Genomic DNA, 19,859 nt, shown 5'->3' with positions numbered 1-19,859 from the left:
GGGAACGTGCCTTCACCATTATCAATAATCGTGGGGCAAACCCACGATTTACCAGATAACCACCGCCTTAAACTCATTATAAAAGGAAGCCACCGAATGCTGAGAAGGGTAAGCAGAAATCAGACTTAAATACTCTTACATTCATTTACCTACCAAAAAACCCTCTCTGACTTAAGCATCGGAGTGGCTTTCAGGCTGAGCAAGCCTGAGGTCCTTTGAGCTTATATTTGTTACTTGTGCAGGAAAAACAGTACAGGCGACCCCTTAAAGATCGACCTGTATCACTACTTATTGCATAGATGCAAGCACAAAAAAGACACCAAAGATGAACAACTCTGTTTCATTTTCTTTCAGTTCAATATGATAAGTGTTTTTATCTATTTTAATTTTCTTTTCAGGACATAGCAATCACCAAGTCCCTTCCAATCTCATGCATATTTTTAAGAAGAGACTTACAAAGGAAAGAAGTGCCGATTTCTGCACTCCCACATCAATAGAAATGGAGTAAGTAGAGCGAGAAGCTCTCATTGTAGTGGAGATTTGCAACTTTTTCCTAATCCTTACAACACTATACTAGCTGCCTTCACTGGATAAAATCTTCATAGTAATCGTCACTAATTACCGACACAAATCTCTCAAGCCAAGGAAGCTGATGTAGATCCTTCATGGCATCTGCGTATGAGTCTGTACAGCGAGGAGGGGATTGATATGGGTGATGATCACTCAGACTGAACCCCCCGGCAAGAAATCTTTGAATCAGTGCCAGCTGTGATCTTTCCTGGTCCGAGTAAGCATCCATGAGCATGGGTAGTGAGTTAAAAGTCTCCCATGCCCATTGTTCTGATTCTTGGAACGACTGGCTAACCAAGTCATCCGAGTTATTTTCATCCCAAAATGCACATTGACAACCCTGTTGTCCGTCACTATATTCAGCCCCACAAGAATAACAGAACTCATGCCCGCACCTGGAAAACAAAACAGGATACCACCTTCAAACTATGGGGTAACAATTTCATTATCCACTATATCATCATCAATGTCCATGCAATTGTTACACTCTATATAAAGCGAAAATGGAAAATTTGAAATAGAAAATGCTGAAATGAAAAACAGAAAAATTCCATTTTCAATAAATATAGGGTTTCGAGTTTCAAAATATTTCCAGAAACGGAAACGAAACACGAAAACTTAGAGCTCGAAAATTTCCGTGAAACATACGTTACACTGGCAGATCAATTGAAAATGATAAGAAGTCAATCACATAAATAATACTATTCTTTACTTATTAATCTCGAAAGAGTCAAAGATTAAAGTGTATTTATGCCAGTAACTGAAGTTTATAGATTAATAGACCACAATCCAAATCAGTGAAGGCATATCATCAGATAGTTCGATGTATGTCCAAGAAAATTTATCAGCATTCCATTCTTAGTTTTCACTAGGAACATGAACAAGCAGCTGCTGAGGCATACAGGCTGGTCTAATAGTAACATGCAATTTCCCATTTGCTAAACTGATAGCAATGACACAAACAATAACATGTCAGCATGTGATTCAGTCTAATAACATGCCAGCATGTGATTCAACACATGCAAGGCTATCTACTGCAAGAATACTTCTTCACTATTGAAGTCCTTTAGAGTCATAGAAACTGAACTTTCAAATGCTCTACACCCTTATTTTGAATTAAATGACTTAGCCAGAGTGTATTATCTAGTTATCTGTTATTTCATTCAATAGAACTGAATTTCCAGAACTGGTTGTCACTTGCGCATAACGTGCAATGTTGGCATTTTAAGGCAGATCTCATCTAGATATACTTGAACTTGCACTAAATATCTAGTTAAAGATTTTCAAAATTTACCTCACTACATTCTCTTAATTTATGCCACCTTTACCCTTTTTCAGGCATTCCTAACCCTAGAAACAAGCCAGTCATCCATCTTGATCCTAATTTGTTTGACAGATTCTGCTATTTTACACAGATGAGAAGCTAGACAATCAAAAACTTCAAGTCCTTCACTAAATCTTAAGCAAACTGTTTTTCAGACATCTTTATGATTTTCGATTCAATTTGATATGTACTCTTACATCATGTCGCATTTGATCTAATCAAAAGCTCAACACCCTTAAATTAACACCTGTATCAAATGGCGCATATCAAGGGCAGCACAGTAACCTCTAGGGTAAGGTCATTTATCTAAAGAAGCTACGCAATGGTGATTGACAAAGCAGCTTGAAAAGTAACAATCGCTGCATCAAGATAGATGCCTTCAGGACAATGATCTATTTAATTTTGGAGGCTATCTTGCCTTTTAACTCTCGCATATTGAACGCAGTGAAATTTAGTCAATATAAAAAAGGTAAACTAGTATATTAATTCAGGTTAGCAGCTCCATCTGCATAATGGAGAAAACCTTATGTAACATCAATCCTCCTTTTACTAAGTTATGATTTACATTTCAAAAAATTGGACTAATAGCTCACATATCGCCTATACATAAATTAAACACATATCTGACAAGTCATTTTGGTTAACATGGTTAGTAATTCAAAAAAAAAGTTCCCATGGTTATTAATGTATTAAGAGTGATAATGATTTCATCGTAGCCGATAAGCTTTCAAGACTGGAATAGATCAATTCTTGACTTAACTGTCTAAATAGCTTAAATAAAAAATTTGGGACAAAGAGAAAGAGCACAAGACAGCAGGACATGTAAAGAAAATAAAAGAAAAGAAAAGTGTAGAATTAGAAAAAGTGCAACCTACCAGCAGGTCATATGATAGCAACCTTGGGTGAGCTCAATCATTCTGCGACACTGTTGACAACGTCTCCACCTTTTATTTTCAGCAAGGCGATGCAAGGTAATATCTGCAGCGTCTCTCTCATCAAGTGGGAGGTTCTGGAACTCTTCACAGCTCAACGATGAATGCCAAGGAACGCCACAATCAACACAGATAAACCTTTGACAAACTGGGCACTCGACACAGCTGTTATCAGATTGACTTGATGAACTTGCCCTAGCTGACAGACACTCACGGGGATCAAGCAGGACAGAACAATTTGGATAGGGGCAATAGATTCCGTCTGAATGAAGAACATCAGCTTCTGCAAGAGCTCTCTCAAAACTATCATACAATGTGAGAGGTAAAAATGTTTTGCATTCAGTGCTGGAAATGTAATACTTGCATCCTAACTGAGGGCATTTGATTGGCACTTGAGATGACTGTACTTTTCCATCAACATAGGTTCTCATACAATGAGAACAGAATTTGTGGGAACATTTCATTGTGATCATCATTGGCAATATCTTTTCCTCACAACAGATAGAACAGTTGTCTACGGATTTACTTCCACTGGCAGGAAAAGAAAGCACCCCAACTGCAACTTGGGCTAAGTGGTATGCCCTCTCAAGATCAACGCTGGGAATGAGTTTTAGTACAAAGGCTTCCAGGTTACCAGCATGCTCAAGAATTCTTTGCCTCAAAGCAACGATAAGGGGAATCTCAACCTTATACTCATGTGTTATCTACCAAAAGTTTACATCACTATTACCACTAAGAAAATAAAAATCAAGAAGATAAATGGTATTAAATTTACAACACAGAGAAGATGTTGATTTTGATGCAAGGCATAGCGGGGCGTGCGAAGGAGGAGGGATGGGGCACGAACCCCACTTAAAAATGATGTATTGTCATGAATTTTATATATCATTATACTATCATTTTATTACTTAATATCACTAGAAAAACAGCATTTGATATAAGAAAGGATTAAAAATGATATATAATTAATATACCTATGAAGATAAGTGAGTTTTCACGTATGTATAGCAGGATATATATATATACAAATTTGAAAATACTTTTTGAAGTTGTTGCACAGCCATCAATCGCCCTGCAACCTTTGACAAGGTAGGGCAGATGAAACTCCATAGGGAAAAATTAACTTATGGTCTCTACTGAAACTGTTTTTCTAGAATAAACAATCAATATTGTAATGCTAGCAAGATCATAGCTAAATTTTCACAGGTACAACACCTCAACTTATCGTCTAATTGCATAAAATTTATAACAAAGATGTAGAAACCCCTTGAAATGAGACCTCACCTGATCATATAACAATTGAGAATCAGTGAACGCATAGACGCGGCAGATGTTATGTTGTAGAGCTTGTGCAAGGCCATCCATGAGGGCCAAGTAATCAGCCATAGATTCGTCAACATAGAAATCCAGCTTCTTTTGTACCTGAACTACCGGAAAAGTTGCTGCTCTTTCCATAATAACACCAATTCCAGAAAAGCCAGAACCTGAGTCCCCTACTCCCGCTATAGATATCCCCTTAAAAAACATCTTTACGGAAAATTCATCAAGCTTTTCAACTGGCTCTTCTAGTCCTTTCACTGTCTCTTCAGACACCTTCAAAACTTCCTCGTAATCATCTCCACAACAACTTCTAAAATCATCCTCATCGTCTTCTATTTTGATTTCCGGAACATCACAATTAGCAGCAATATCCTCCATATTCAACAACTAATAATAACAAAAGATATATATCAAACTCTAAGCGAAACCCGCCAACGCATTAACCTGCAACTCCGAGTTTCACCTTATAAAGATCCAATCTTTGAACTCCTTTGAGCTACTTCAAAACTCAAATCCAATCGAAACCCATCGAAAAATCGATCAAACACTCATAATTCCAGCACCCAATTGCCCCTAAAAATTCCCAAACAAAAAGCAGATCAATCAAATTCTAGAACTTAACTAATAAATCTGCCAGAAAAACATCAAAATTACTTCTATCACCAATCCATTTTTTGTATTAAAGCAACAGCAACTTACAAGATAGTAGAATTAAAAAAAGTAAATAAATTGAAGACAGGAGATGAAGGTTCCATACCATGACTGGGAAATCTAATTAATCCTCTGATGATTCTTTTGTGGGTGTCAGTCAAAGGGTATTAAAACCCTAATCTGACAAAATTGTAGTAATAAATAATTTGAGGAGAGAGAAGAAGGTACTGTTGTTGGTGTTTATGTGTCTGGTAAGTGAATTATTAGAAAAAGCAAACGCTGTCCAGTTTGCTTTGCTGGCATTCTTCCTTCATTTTTCTTAATTACTCATTACTTGAAAATACAGTAAAAAATCTTCTCTAATCATACATTGCAATTTTTTGTGGAGAAAATTACATGGAATCCCCAAAAATTTTATGTTAGTAACTCAATTTTTTTTTAAAAAAAATCCTTCAATTTTAAAACATTCTTTTTATGTAGACCTGTTCATGGCCCGGGCTTGGACGGGCTCGGGCCGGGCTTAGACGGGCTTGACTTTTTTAAAGGCAAGCCTAAGCCCGCCCAAGCCCGATTCGGACTTTAAATATTCTACCCAAACCCGGCCCTAATACTCTATTTTTACGGGCTCGAGCCGGGCTTGGGTGGGCTTACGTTGTTTTTTTATAATATTAAAAGCCCGAGCCCGCCCATAGAAAATCGGGCTTTTTTCGGGCTCTGGCCGGCTTGGGACTAAAAATTGGTGTCCAAGCCCGGCCCTAAGAGGACGGGCCTGGGCGGGCGGGCCGGGTACCCAAGCCCATGAACAGGTCTATTTTCATGTCTACCTTTTAATGGTTGTCATTACTATTTTGTCTCTATAATATATTTTACCTATTGTGTTTGCAATCCACTCAATATTTTCTCCTAATTTTACATAAACCGAACCATTTCTAACCGAACCATCACCGGCCGGACCATTGTTGGCCGAACCACCGCGGTCAACGCCGGTCAACGACCGGACCACCGCAGTCAACAGCCAGACCGGTTAACGCCGGTCAGACCACTGACCATTTTTAATGGTTGGACCAATACTTATTAAATAATTAAAAATTACACAAAACATCATATTGGGGTTGAGGGGATTTGAACCCAACCTCTTATAAGAATGACCAAGTGTTTTGTCAATAAGGCAAAGACTTATTGTTGTCAACATTTGCTCTATAATGTATATATATTGTATACATCTGATTATAAATTTATTAGAATGAAATTATTTTTATGGTGTAATTTAAAAATAAACTAAATATCAATTTAAATTAAATTTACTACTAAATTAGTCTAATTTAATTTATTTAATAAATATTTACACAGTAAAAATATAAAATATACGTATATTTATATTTTACACTCTTTATTAATACATGAGTAAGACTAATAAGATATTTCACTTGTTAAACAATATAATGGTTTGTTGGTCAGACCCGAGGTGGTCGTGATCGGATACGTGGTGGTGGGACCCGCCGTGGTGTGCGAAAATTCAATATGAACCTAATAACGACTTAATGTCAACTCAATGACAACTTAATGTTAACTTTATTATTTATACTATTAAAAATAATTTATTAAATGACAAATAAATTAATAGTAATTTAAAAGCAAACTATCTAAGATTTTATTGACATGAGTCGAAAGTAAATTTAAAATGAATGAACTGAATATAAACTTAATATGAACTCAATGTCAACTCAATATAAACTCAAAGTAAACTTAATGTGAACTTAATATAAATTTATGTCAACTTAATGTAAATTTAATGTTCACTAAATATCAACTCAAAGTAAATATTTTGATAAATAATTATAAATTTTAAATGAAATTATTTTTTATTATAATAGTAAAATTATTTTTTTATAATTCATGCTTTTAAAAGTAAACTAATTGTAGGTTGAAAGTAAATTATTTAAGATTTTTCGCAATAATTTATGTAAATTTAATGTCAACTCAACGTCGAATCAATGTAAAATCAATGATGACTCAATGTCAACTCAATATAAACCTAATGTCAACTCAACGTCGAATCAATGTAAACTCAATGATGACTCAATGTCAACTCAATATAAACTTAATATGAACTGAATATAAACTTAATCTAAACTCAATGTCAACTCAATATAAATTCAAAGTAAACTTAATGTGGACTTAATATAAATTTATGTCAACTTAATGTAAATTTAATGTTCACTAAATATCAACTCAAAGTAAATATTTTGATAAATAATTATAAATTTTAAATGAAATTATTTTTTATTATAATAGTAAAATTATTTTTTATAATTCATACTTTTAAAAATAAATTAATTGTATATTGAAAGTAAATTATTTAAGATTTTTCGCAATGATTTGTGTAAATTAATGTCAACTCAACGTCGAATCAATGTAAATTCAATGATGACTCAATGTCAACCCAATATAAATTTAATGTCAACTCAACGTCGAATCAATGTAAACTCAATGATGACTCAATGTCAACTCAATATAAACCTAATATCAACTCAATGTAAACTTAATATAAATTAAACTTAATAGCAACTCAACGTCGACTCAATATCAAGTGAATGTAAATCTAATATCAACTCAATATAAAATTGATGTAAACTACATGTCAATTCAAAGTAAATGTTTTAGTAAATTATTATAATTTTAAAAATTAACTTAATATCAACTCAACATCGACTTAATATCAACTTAATGACGACTCAATGTCAACTCAATGTAAACCTAATGTCAATTCAATGTAATCCTAATGCAACTCACTGTAAATCTCATATCAATGCAATGCAAACCTAATGTCAACTCAATATAAATTTAATGTCAATCCAAAAAAGTAAATTATTTTAATTTTGAAATGTAACTTAATATCAACTCGATGTAAATCTAATGTCAACTCGATGTAAACCTAATGTGAACTCAATGTAAACTTGATGAAGGTTACATGTCAATTTAAAGCAATTTTTTTAGTAATTTATTATAATTTTAAAAACCAACTTAATATCAACTAAATTAACTTATATAATTTATTTTAAGTTTATATCGAGTTGACATTAAGTTAATTGTGTTTCTAATACATTAATATATAAATTTATTTTAACTTAATTTACTTTAAGTTAATATTTAATTTACACTAGTATTAATTTAATTAGAATAAATTAAATTAAATTTTAACAAGCATAATATTTTATTAGTATTTTATAATAATATATTATTTATAATCAAACATTTTAATATGTTTATATTTAGTTTAAATGCTTTCTTATACATTATTAAAGAGTATATGTATATATATTAAAGAGTAAATAAAAACAACAAACATGTCTTGTCTTGATGGTTGGACACATGGACAAAAAGTGAGAGGTCATGGGTTCTATTCCTACTAATAGCAAATTTGTATTTTATTTAATCCTTTTAAAATCTCACCACTATGGTTGACCGTCGTTGACCGCGGTGGTCCGGCCGTTGACCACGGTGATCCTGTCGTTGACCGGCGTTGACCGCGGTGGTCCGGCCGGTCGGACCGGAATTTGGCCGGTGGTCAGTGGCGGTTGGTTAGTTTGTCTAATCAAATCCACATTTGCCACGTGTCACCATTTTGATTGATTCAAACATAAACCAATGAAATGTTGACAAATACCAAGGAATATATTGTCTCATTTTCTTTTATTTTGGGTTATGAGATTTTTGTAAACTTTTTATTTTTTTTGAGAGATTTTTGCTAAAATCAAAATGGTGAGGGAAAAGTGAAACACCATAGCACTTTTAGAGGATTTGTGTAAAAAAAACCCTTTTTTGTGTCTCTTCAAAAGGATCACTTTCACGCCTGAACTTGTGTCAAAATATCAAAAAAATCATAAATTAAAAAACATGATCATTTATATCTTGAACTTACGTATTTCGGCTCAAAAACACCTCTTCTCACTCTCACCTCGGAGAGTGCCAGTTTAAAATAGTGGTTTTCTTTCAAAGTGGTTTTTTAACCAAAATAAAAAATAAAATGGTACTTAAAATTTTCAATCGTAGGGGTTAATAGATTTTTATTGCTTATCAGGGATTACATTTAGTCAACCTTTTATTGCTTATCAGGGATTATACGTAAATAGAATCTAAAACTACACTCTATAGATTGGCTACTTGTTTTTAAAACATCAAGTTTCTAGGTCTGTTCTTCTTGATGAAGAACAGATCCGGGTCGAATAGTGGTGGCCGGAGGACGGTGACAGCGGTGGTGGCCGGTGGTTGGGTTATTTAATTGGGTTGGTTTCAATTGGGTTGGATATTTTTTAATTTTTTTTTAAAAAGTCAACTGACACCACAAAAACACATGTTAGACATGCGTGCAGGGGATAGGTGCAACCGTTTTTTTTTTCGGAACGAGTAATTGCGTGTCACATCACCTTTTTTTTTTGAAAAAACCAGCGATTTATTCACTTAGGCGGTTTTGTGTCAGCCCCCACAAACATCAGGAGGTTTTGTGATCGTTTTTAAATATCAGAGAGTTTTGTGATCGGTTCCTCAAAGATCAGAGGTCATGGTGATTATTAATCCTATAATAGGGGATCTTGAAATAAAAATGGTATTCGCGAAACAGTTAGTAATTTGTTTTTATTTTCGTAAGTAAGATCTGCGAATCAGGCAGCATGTTGTCTGTTCCATGTCAGGTCATCGGGTTCAATTTTCAAATTATCCCGAATTTCTTATAAATGTAACAGTTTCATATTTAATTTAATGAGATTAGATGAATTCAAAAAAAATGTTATTAAGCGATTGTATCTCATGTTTCTAGATTAGGGTTTTTTAGCTCTATAGGTAAGTAAGATTTTTTATCATTTATATTAACACATTATTAATTTAAAAATAAAGCTTGAAACTTAATTTAAGAATAGAATTGATATTTTATTTTTTGAATTTGAACTGGTTAAAATATTAAAATCATAAAAAAAAACTAATTATAAATTGGCCGAAAGTACAAAAAAACCCTCGTAGTTTTTCAGAAAGTATAAGACAGCCATTTAACTTTTTCTAGGTACAAATCGCCCCTCGAACTTTTAAAATTGAACAAAAAAACCCTTCCGTCCAAAAACTCAGGTAACTGATGGCGTGGTACATAAGGAAAAAGTTCAAAAACAGCCTTAATGTTTAAAATACTTACCAATTTTATTTTTATAATTTTTTTCTAATCATTTTCACCCTTTTCTTCATTTAAATAGCTATAATTAAATCAAATTATAAATTAAAACCAATTTAAACTCAATTTTTTCTTGATGAATAATTAAAACTCAATTAAACTAATATAGAGCTAATTAAACACTTCGAAATCCGATAAAATTAATCAAAACCTAATTAAACATTTCGAAACACAATTAAAAAAAATATTTGAATTTTATCTCGAAATTTTATTATTTTGAAATAAAGTTTGTTTTTGGAATTTTTTTCATCATTGATTCTATGCCGCTTCACTTAATTGTTGGTCTTTTGATGTTTTCCGCTTTTCTCCGGCGAACATCTTTTTTTTTCAATTTCTCCTCTCCTCCTTCCACCCACTTCCATAGCCGTCACCTTCACCCACATCTGTCAGGAACTGTCGCCGCCCCTTCCCGAAAACGCGCCGGAGACAGCAAACTTCGTCTGAAATGAAGCTTATCGTCTGAGCTTCGTCTCAGACGAAGCAACTTTGTCTGAGACGCACCTCAGACGTGGAGCTTCGTCTCAGACGCAAATAAGCTTGGTCTGAGATGAAGCTCAGACGTAGAGCTTCGTCTCAGACGCAGCTCAGCGTCTGAGCTCCGTCTCAGACGCAGATCTGCGTCTGAGACGAAGCTCTACGTCTGAGCTTCGTCTCAGACCAAGCTTATTTGCGTCTGAGACAAAGCTCAGACAAAGAGCTTCGTCTCAAACGAAGAGCTTCGTCTCAGACGAAGAGCTTCGTCTCAGACGAAGCCCATCGTCTGAGACGAGTCTCAAACGATTCTCAGACGATGGGCTTCGTCTGAGACGAAGCTCTTCGTCTGAGCTCTGTCTCAGACGCAGATCTACGTCTCAGACAGAGCTGAGACGCTGAGCTTTGTTTGAGACGAAGCTCTGTGTCTGAGCTTTGTCTCAGACGTTGAGCTTCATCAAACGAAGCTCAGATGAGCTGCTTCGTCTGAGACGAAGCTCAGACGACGAGCTTCATCTCAAACGAAGCTTGGTGTCTCCGGCGGCGGGTCGGATTGCGAGAGGGCGGTAGTGGGAGTAAAGAATTGCGGAGTCTAAATTTTTTGGACGATATTATTTCGGAACAATATATCTCTAGATAAAATAAGGATTGAGCAAAAAATTATTTAATATTTTAAAACTCATTAAATAAATTTAATTAATTTTAATTAAATTAATAAAAATTTTAAATTTTTTTTGATAAATAAATATGATTTTATAATAATGTATAAAATATTAAAATATTTTGATATTTAAATGAATAAGAGGGTGAAATGTGTTAAAAAATATTAATTGTATAAAATTAGTAAATTGTTTAAACATTAAGAATGTTTTTGAATTTTTTCCTTATGTGCCACGTCACTGGTTAACAGAGATTTTGGACGTAAGGGTTTTTTTGTTCAAAAAAAAAATTAAAGGGACGATTTGTACCTAGAAAAAGTTAAAGGGCTGTCTTGTACTTTCTGAAAAACTACGAGGGTTTTTTTGTACCTTCGGCCTTATAAATTCAAAGATTCGAATTTAAAATTATTTTTTCACTAATCGCTAAAAAATATCTGGTCTTCTAAATACCACCCCAATTTAACTACATACCGCCCTAAATATTTATCCTTTACATAAAAAACTAAAACACCAAACTCTCTCAACTCTATTCAAACCCGAAGAACAACAATCATTATATCAAGCTTAAATGTCGGATTCTAACCGGGAAAGTGAACGACAACAACTAGTTAGTAATCGTTTTTAGTTTTTACAGGTTTTTTAATGTTTTTTCGATTTTTTTTGAATGTTTTTACTGCGGACGCAATCCGAACAACTCCAGATCGCGTCCGCAGCGGCGGACGTCCGCCAGAGAAGTATGGCAGTAAGCCGCACGTCTCCGGTGGACGTGCGGTGTCCAGCCGGACGCAAGACGGCGTCCTCCGGCTGGACACTGCACGTCCACCGGAGACGTGCGGCTTACTGCCGCACTTCTCCGGCTGACGAACCCGTGCAGCAGCACGTTCACAGTGGAGTGCAGCAGAAGGGGACGTGCTGCAGCACGTCCCTTTCTCAATTTTTTTTTAAATTTTTTTTTTAACATTTTTTTTAATTATTCTAAAATTAAATTAATTATAAAATAATTAATTGGTAAATTATATAATTAATAAATTAAATAATTTTTCTATAAATTAGATATTTAATAAATTAAATAGTTTATTAGTATTAAATTTGTTAATAAATTATATAATTTATCGGTAAATTAAGTATCATTTGTATTTTAAGGTTAGTTTAGTCGATAAATTAATTAGTTGAATTTAATTTTAGTTATGTAACTCAAATAGTTTTATTTAACTAATATTATTTTAAATTGGTCTATACAGAGACAGCCTAGTAGAGAAAAGGGTCCACTGATACGTATGGATATTGAGGGGTCGGGAGCTCGACATATCCGGACCCGTAATGTGGCCGCCTCACAACGACGAGAGAGAAACCAGACGAGGACTACTGATTCAGATGATGGTTGGCCCGATATCTTCCAGAGTGATAATGATCCGCAGAGTTTAGAGGAGCTAACACCCCGCCCTCCCTCCCGACGGAGGACTGATTCATCGTCCGTAGGTAAGTATAATTCAATTTTTACGTGAATTTGAGAATATTGATAAAAATATAAATTTGTATTAATAATTGAATTCATAATTACAGAGTCGACTAGACGATCTTAGGTAAACCCTGTTGATGATTGGATGGATCGTTCGTGCTCCAGTGTCGGGTGGACCCCGTGATGGCACTGTGATTCCCAGTTTTCTTTGTCATGTTGCTTCCAAGATATGGGAGGGGGAGTTTAGAGGCATGCTGAAGTGCCAGAACAGATACTCTGTTTGTCAGAAGTTGGTGTTGTGGTATAAGGAAACCTCAGAAGAGGTTAGGAGTCTGATAAACCTTACCGGTTTGGCGCATCTCCCAGATACTATGTATGCTCACCTGGACGTTCCGCTTCTTTCTACATTTGTGGAGCGTTGGCAGCCTGATAGCTCCTTTCACATGCCATTTGGGAAGATGACTATTACGCTACATGACGTGTGGTATATACTCCACATTTCAGTCGAGGGATCTTTGATTAAAGATACACCCGATAAGTAAGATTTGCAGCGTTCTTGTGCAAAGATTTTAGGTATCAGTGTAGATAGATTGTTAGCTCCTTCTGGGGGGGCATCTGGCTCAGGGAGGGATTTTGATTGAGTCGATAATCGAGTTGTGTAGTCGGGGTGCTGCGGGTGAGGCTGAGACTGAGGCCATTGCTTGGATTTGGCTTACTTTAGCTTGCACCTTATTTGTTGATAAGAGTGGACACAGGTTCAGACCGGCATGCCTTTGGGAGGTTAGGGATTGGTTGGGGGACGCGCCTTCTCACTCTTGGGGCTCCGCTACAATGGTGCACCTGTACCGGCAGCTAAGAGTGGCTTCTAGGGGCGATTGTCAGGGGTTGTCTGGTTGTTTGACACTACTTCAGGCATGGATTTATGAGTACTTTCCATGCTTTCTACCCTACCGTGAGCGACTAATTCTCGATCCTGTTTCTCCACGAGCTAGCACTTGGATTGGAGCGTATCATCTTCTGAGAGAGAAGATACCCGAGTTTATGCATTACGCACTCGTTTAGGCCAGCTTACTGGGGACGAGGTACGTAAATTAAAATAAAAAATTTTAATTACTTAGTTGTTGTTGTACTAATTTCTTGTTTCTATTTAATTTTTGAGCAGGTGACGTGGCTACCTTTTGGTATCGATCCTGCTATCACTGTTCCCAGGACGTGGCTACCTGTTGTTTCTTATTTAATTTTTGAGCAGGTGAAGGTTCGTTATGACCGCCTTCCCACGTGATACATGCGATGGCCTGGTCGATCCCTTCGAGGCAAATACCAGCGTGGTTGTACATTTCACGGTGGCCAGCTAATTCGTTTGTAATGTTCTTTCTTGCCATATCCCAACTTTCTTGGTTCTTGTATATGTAATCAACCACAACACGGAAGCCATAATTTTCGTCCGCCCTCACATCAGTACAAGCTGTAACGAACGGCAAAATGAATTCCGGAATAAGGTGCTAAAACTTGATAGAATTTGTAAGAAACTACATTAACAATATTGTTAAACATAAATATAAAGATATGTTGAAAGTAAATATATTGACAACATTAGTATATAAAAAAACACCTGATGTAGGAGTGACGCAACTCCGACCTAGAGATGAACTACCACGGCCACAGCCCTTCAAACTGTACTCCCAACGACTCGGGATCCGCCTGGTGGCTGAACTCCCCTCCGGTCTACCTTTGACATCGGTTTTCACCTCGGGTTCACCGTAACTTGATTCCTCTGAGTCAATCGTGGATCATAAGGGATATATCGCGAACCACAGAGCGATCATGAGTCATCACCTCCCCAACGATCTCTCAAAAATAGTGGTGATCCTTTGACTCAACAACACACCCGGCCTGTTTGGATGTGTCTACCCCATTACTAATAACAAGCTTCATCCAAAAAGGGTGGATACTGTTCACACTGATCGGGATATCTGATAATAATAAATCGCAAATATTTCAACTTTTAATAATAAAAAATATTAATGATTAGTGAAAAACAGTTTTTCGTGTCACCTGAATCAATCACTCCTCTTAGCTCACATGCACATGGAATCTGATGTGTCGACCTCAGCACACAGCCACACCAATCATGAACATCGGTACTCAAATCTATCATACGCTTCAGTTCCTTATCGATTAAATCCAGACAATAATGTGAGACTTTGCACGACAAGTAGTTGAATGGAAAACCCTGACGCCGGGAGCCTACATTCCGCCTTGACTGCTCGAGTGTAAACCTGCCAATATATATAACATTTATGTTAATAATACTACAATTATTAAGTATCACTAGTAGTAGTATCAAATGTAACAATAACATACCGAATCTCACTGAGCTGTGACTCTATAACCATATCCACCTTCGTCCACACTGTATCCAGTGAACCAGTACTAGAGTTAAGCCACTGCTTCATCTGAGCATGTGCACTCTCCACTCTACATGTAATAGTGTTTCCAAAATGCATCACATTATTCGTCCACGCGCAGCAGAACTTTTCTTTGTGTGCCAACCATGTCCTGTGAACATATTGTGCAACAGCCGGGAACGCCCTAGTTCGATTTCTCATGAGAATCACAGCCGCCTCATACTTTGTCTCGGTGGGAGCTTCAATAATTTTTTTCCACCTTCCGTTCTTGAATGCCTCTGCATAGCCTCTGTCTAACCCACATAATCTGTAAACTTTGTCTTCCACATCCTTGTTGATGTGCCACTTGCAAAGTAGATGAGAAGTACGTTGGAATACCTCTCGCACTGGTCTAACTAGCCCTGACTCCCGATCAGTAACAATAGCTGTCGGGTGGACATCATCGTCAATCAAGAGCCTCAATCTCTCTAATACCCATCTATAACTCTCATGAATCTCATCCTTTATAATTGCATACGCAATAATAAAGTTCTTGTTGCACGGAGTCATCCCGATAATCTCAAAGAAAGGCATTTTGTATTTGTTTGTCTTGTAGGTGGAATCCATACCGATGATCCAGCGGTAGTCTCAGAGTAACCTCACTGAATCTGGATGCGCCAGAAAAATGTGAGTCAACGCACTAATTTCTGAATCGGCAAGCGTCCAATGCACATAACGGCCCTCCACAGCCATATGATAAAACTGGCCCACCACGTCCCTGTCCTCAAAACCCGACCTCCTCAGGTTATCTCTCTAGTTGTAAATCTGTCTTTTGGTAGGGTTGTCAGATGGATTTTTCTCCTGCAGGGCCGCCCAAATAGCACACGGCTTAGCTTGTGCCGTGCTCATATCCCGCACAATCTGTTTGGACGCGGGACTCAGTCCACTCATCTGACGATGTCCCTCGGGATAGACAATCAAGTCATGGTTATGCATACTCGTACTCCCGGATTTTGCAACGACTTTCCATTCAACTCCCTTCAACCGCACCACAATCGCGAAAGGGCATCTACACGCCTTCATCTTCGTATTCTTCCGCCTAGAGGTTTTTGAATCTGAACGTTCCTCTATACCGCTCACCCCTAGAACATTTCAAAAGCTTCTGTGTCCCCCCATTTTTGTGAGAAGAAATAACCAGCTCAAACCCAATATGAATGGCAACTCGTTTCGCCCACTGAATTGCTTCAACGTCGCTTTTAAACTTAATTTCTGGATTAAACTGTGCACTGTAATCGACTCTATCATCACTAAAAACTTCAAATTGAACCTGTAAAGTAATAAAAATAATATTAGGTGCATATATTAATAATTAATTTTTAAAATATTAAAAAATTTATATTTTTCAGGTTATGCAGGTGGAAACGTCCACGAAGGACGTTTCTGCAGGTAGAAACGTCCACACATGAATTTAAATAACGGCCGTTACATAACGTAACGGCCGTTATTTATAGGTTTTGAGGCTCAACGTTACCGTTAGGCCCGTTACTTTACATCTTCTATTTTTTTTTTTAGGTAACGGCCGTTACCTCCTTTACGTATAGGGCACGACCGTTTTTTATCCGTTACCTTTAGGTAACAGTTTGCAGTAAAGATATAAAATAGAAATGAAAGAAAGATGAAGAGATTCAACATGCATGGAGCATAAGAGTAGATGGTACTCAATATCAGGTTGTGAACTTGGTGATGGTGAGTGAAGAAGAAATAATGATTTGTTTATCTAATAAATAGAGAGAGATTTAAAGAATGTGATTGATTTGTTTATCTATGAATTAGGATGGTAACACATGGACTATTAATATGCACACGTGTCACACCTGGAAAAGAAGAAATTATGAATAATAGAATACCCTGAAGGTTGAACTCTATAATAAACCTATTATTTACAGAATTATTAATAGTTAATGCGATAAATTCAATGTTTTGTTACTTTTTTTCTGCTAGTTTTAAATTTAAATAATCAATTTTATTTTTTAATTATTTTATTTAAGTAAGTTAATTAATTAGATACATTAAGAACAAAGGGTCAAAACGCCCCTTGAACTTGTGATACTGGGTCATCTAATCCAATTTGTACTTTTTTGAGCAACTAACCCTAAAACTCTTCATTTTAGGATCAAATAACCCCATAAATGTATTTCTAAAATGCGTAAAATATAAATCGGAGGTGAGTGATGTAAAAGAGTAATTAAATACTTCCCTAATTGTTGCGATATAATTATCCTAAATCTATATTTTGAAATAAAAATATAAATTATGGGGTTACTTGACCCAAAAATGAAAAGTTTTGGGGTTAGTTGTTCAAAAAAGTACAAATTGGGTTAGATGATCCCATGTCATAAGTTCAGGGGCACGTTGACCCTTTGTTCGATACATTAATATTAAATTATTTACCAAAAAAATCAATTAATTAATTAATATAAAGAAATTAATATAACAAGTAATTGTATTTTAAATTTTAACAAGATGTAATTATTTTACAAAAATAAAAGTATTAAAAAATTACTCACTCAAATAAAATTTCGATTATAGTATAAAATATTAAATAAAATATGTATTTTTTGTACAATCCATTTTATTAGACATTTGTATAGTTAAATTCAATTATCATTATTTTAACAATATGTTATTTCCGCATACTTTACAAAAAAATTAAAAAAATTGCGCTTCGAAAGTCCGTTACGCAACGTTACGGCCGTTACTAATACGTTACCGTTATATACGGCCGCGGCCGCGGCCGCGACTGCGGCCGTTACCGCGATTTAAATCCATGCGTCCACGGTGGAAACGTCCTTGGTGGACGTTTCTACCTTGTTGAAATGTTCATAAAGGACGTTTCCAAAGGGAACGTCCCATTTTACTATGGACGTCCTGGTTGAACATCCATAAACATTTGGGACGTCCACCTTGGACGTCAATCATAATTTGGGACGTCCGTCATAATTTGGGACGTCCTTCTTGGACGTCCCTTTACCTGTCGGACACCTTTTTGGAACGTCCGACAGGTGAACAGTACCGAAAAAAAATTACAGAACAAAAAAAAACATAAAAAATTAAAACATACCTCGAGAGAAGCTGGGGAATATGTTTATGGTACTTGATATTCAAATCCCGATGAATTTGAAGTCTTATCGGTCCTGCGTTTTTTGAAATTCGAATAGGTTGAGAGAATGTCTTTTTTTTTTTCAGTTTTTAGTAAAAGGTCAAAATTGTAATAATTAGTGCGGTAATTAGTCAAATTAGGGCGGTATTAAACAACACCCAAAAATATTTCTTATACTCAAATGTTTAAATTCATAAATGGGTACGGTTTAAGTTTGATACTTTTAATTAGATCAGTGTTTAGATTCGCACAGGATTTTTTGGTTAACAAGGTTAACCAATAAAATACGAGAATTAATCTGAAAGTTGAGAAACCAAACCAAAATTAATATCAAAACTACTTATAAATTAAAACAATTAGGAGATTATAGGATAAAAAGCACAAGAAAAAATCGAAAAAGCACAGGAAAAAATCGAAAAAGCCGAAAAACGAAAATTTTCTACCAAAAAAATAAGGAATTAGCGACCACATATGAGCTATTAGCGACGGAATCTCCGTCGCTAAATAGCTCAAAAAACGACAAAATTGGGCTATTTAGCGACGGAAAATCCGTCGCTAAATAGCCCAGTTTAGCGACGCCTTTTTAGCGACGGACAAATCTGTCGCTAATTAGTTGGTATTTGGTCGGCTAGCCCGACCAAACTACCGACTGAACCGGGCCAAATTACCGACGGAAATTCCGTCGGTAATTTGGCGACGGTTCATTCCCAAAATGTGCCGACGGATGCTGTCGCTAATAGGCTGATTTCTTGTAGTGGTTTGGTTTTTATTTTTGATTGATTGAATGATTGAATGCAAATAAATGCTCATCAATTCATAATCATCATAGTCCAAAGTTTTAATTTAAGTCTAACTCCTATTTCTAATAAGAAAAGCAATAATAATGGAATTTAATCTCTTATTGAAAGCTAATTGTTTGCACTGGCCTCAATTCTAAATAAGTTCATATGATTCTCCTAAACCTCTGCTTTTGGGCAGTTGTAAACACTTATAGATGATAATAAATATACTTTTAACTAGTCAAACGAAGAACCATATCATTATACTCGCTTAGATTTAAAGAATTTAATGAAAAGAGAAAATATGAGGAATTGCAGGTGTGAATTATTATCGTAGGGTTAATAGACTTTTATTCCTATATCATAATCTAACTTAATTAGTAGAGTGCTTTTAGACATTGTTTAAAAATCGAACTGGAAAGACTCATTTTTCGGTTCAACCGGTTTAATAAATTTAAAAAATCTATAAAAATTTATGGTTCACTAGTTTTATACCGATTCAACTTCTGATTATCGGTTCTATCCTATTCAACCCACTCCATCCCGGGAAAGATCCGGTTTTTGTAGTTTAAATCGGATCACTAACCGATTTTTGGTTTAACCTGTTTGATCGGTCCAGTTCGGTTTTTTAAAACACAATTTCTACGGTTATTTTGTTTTTTATAAAATAAATTTTACTTGAATTATTTATTATTGTTAGATGAATTATTATCAATTTCAAAAAAATACTACAAAATAACACACGAAAAATTTCAAAGAGTAAAGAGGACGGAAATTTTGATAAAAATAAAGGAAAGTGGGATGAAATGGTCCGCCAATATCTCACCACTTTCTTCACAAAAACACTTATCCTTAATTATATTAATTAAATTAAATGAGTTAAGGATTAAGACTGAAGTAATTTTGAATTATTCCTTGTATGTATCGAA

The 19,859-nt window shown here is 35.5% G+C and overlaps 1 protein-coding gene across 2 annotated transcripts; it reads right to left on the bottom strand.

Moving 5' to 3' along the window:
- Positions 1–326: 326 nt before the first annotated feature.
- Positions 327–5,086, bottom strand: LOC126682257 (E3 ubiquitin-protein ligase RSL1). Of its 2 annotated transcripts, none has more exons than XM_050377864.2 (4): positions 4,904–5,086; positions 4,111–4,776; positions 2,770–3,530; positions 327–965 (listed from the first exon to the last, which is right to left on the bottom strand). In XM_050377864.2, exons 2-4 carry the CDS (start codon positions 4,522–4,524, stop codon positions 584–586), a joined length of 1,557 nt encoding a protein of 518 aa, XP_050233821.1. In that variant the 5' UTR covers positions 4,525–4,776; positions 4,904–5,086; the 3' UTR covers positions 327–583. The 2 variants fall into 2 exon arrangements, with proteins under 2 accessions (XP_050233821.1, XP_050233820.1); XM_050377863.2 differs by having other exon boundaries at positions 4,111–4,719.
- Between the last annotated feature and the right edge of the window lie 14,773 nt (positions 5,087–19,859).

Source organism: Mercurialis annua, linkage group LG5 (assembly GCF_937616625.2).
Source record: "Mercurialis annua linkage group LG5, ddMerAnnu1.2, whole genome shotgun sequence".
Lineage (NCBI taxonomy): Eukaryota > Viridiplantae > Streptophyta > Magnoliopsida > Malpighiales > Euphorbiaceae > Mercurialis > Mercurialis annua.
Note: the sequence above shows the minus strand (reverse complement) of the source record. Positions and strands in the feature narration are given on the sequence as shown.

Excerpts from the sequence above, each read along its gene's own strand:
- LOC126682257 (XM_050377864.2), bottom strand. The coding sequence starts at position 4,524 with ATGGAGGATATTGCTGCTAATTGTGATGTTCCGGAAATCAAAATAGAA. Across the intron at positions 3,531-4,110 it reads CTCAATTGTTATATGATCAG|ATAACACATGAGTATAAGGT; the intron begins GTGAGGTCTCAT and ends AACTTTTGGTAG. Across the intron at positions 966-2,769 it reads TGCTATCATATGACCTGCTG|GTGCGGGCATGAGTTCTGTT; the intron begins GTAGGTTGCACT and ends TTTGTTTTCCAG.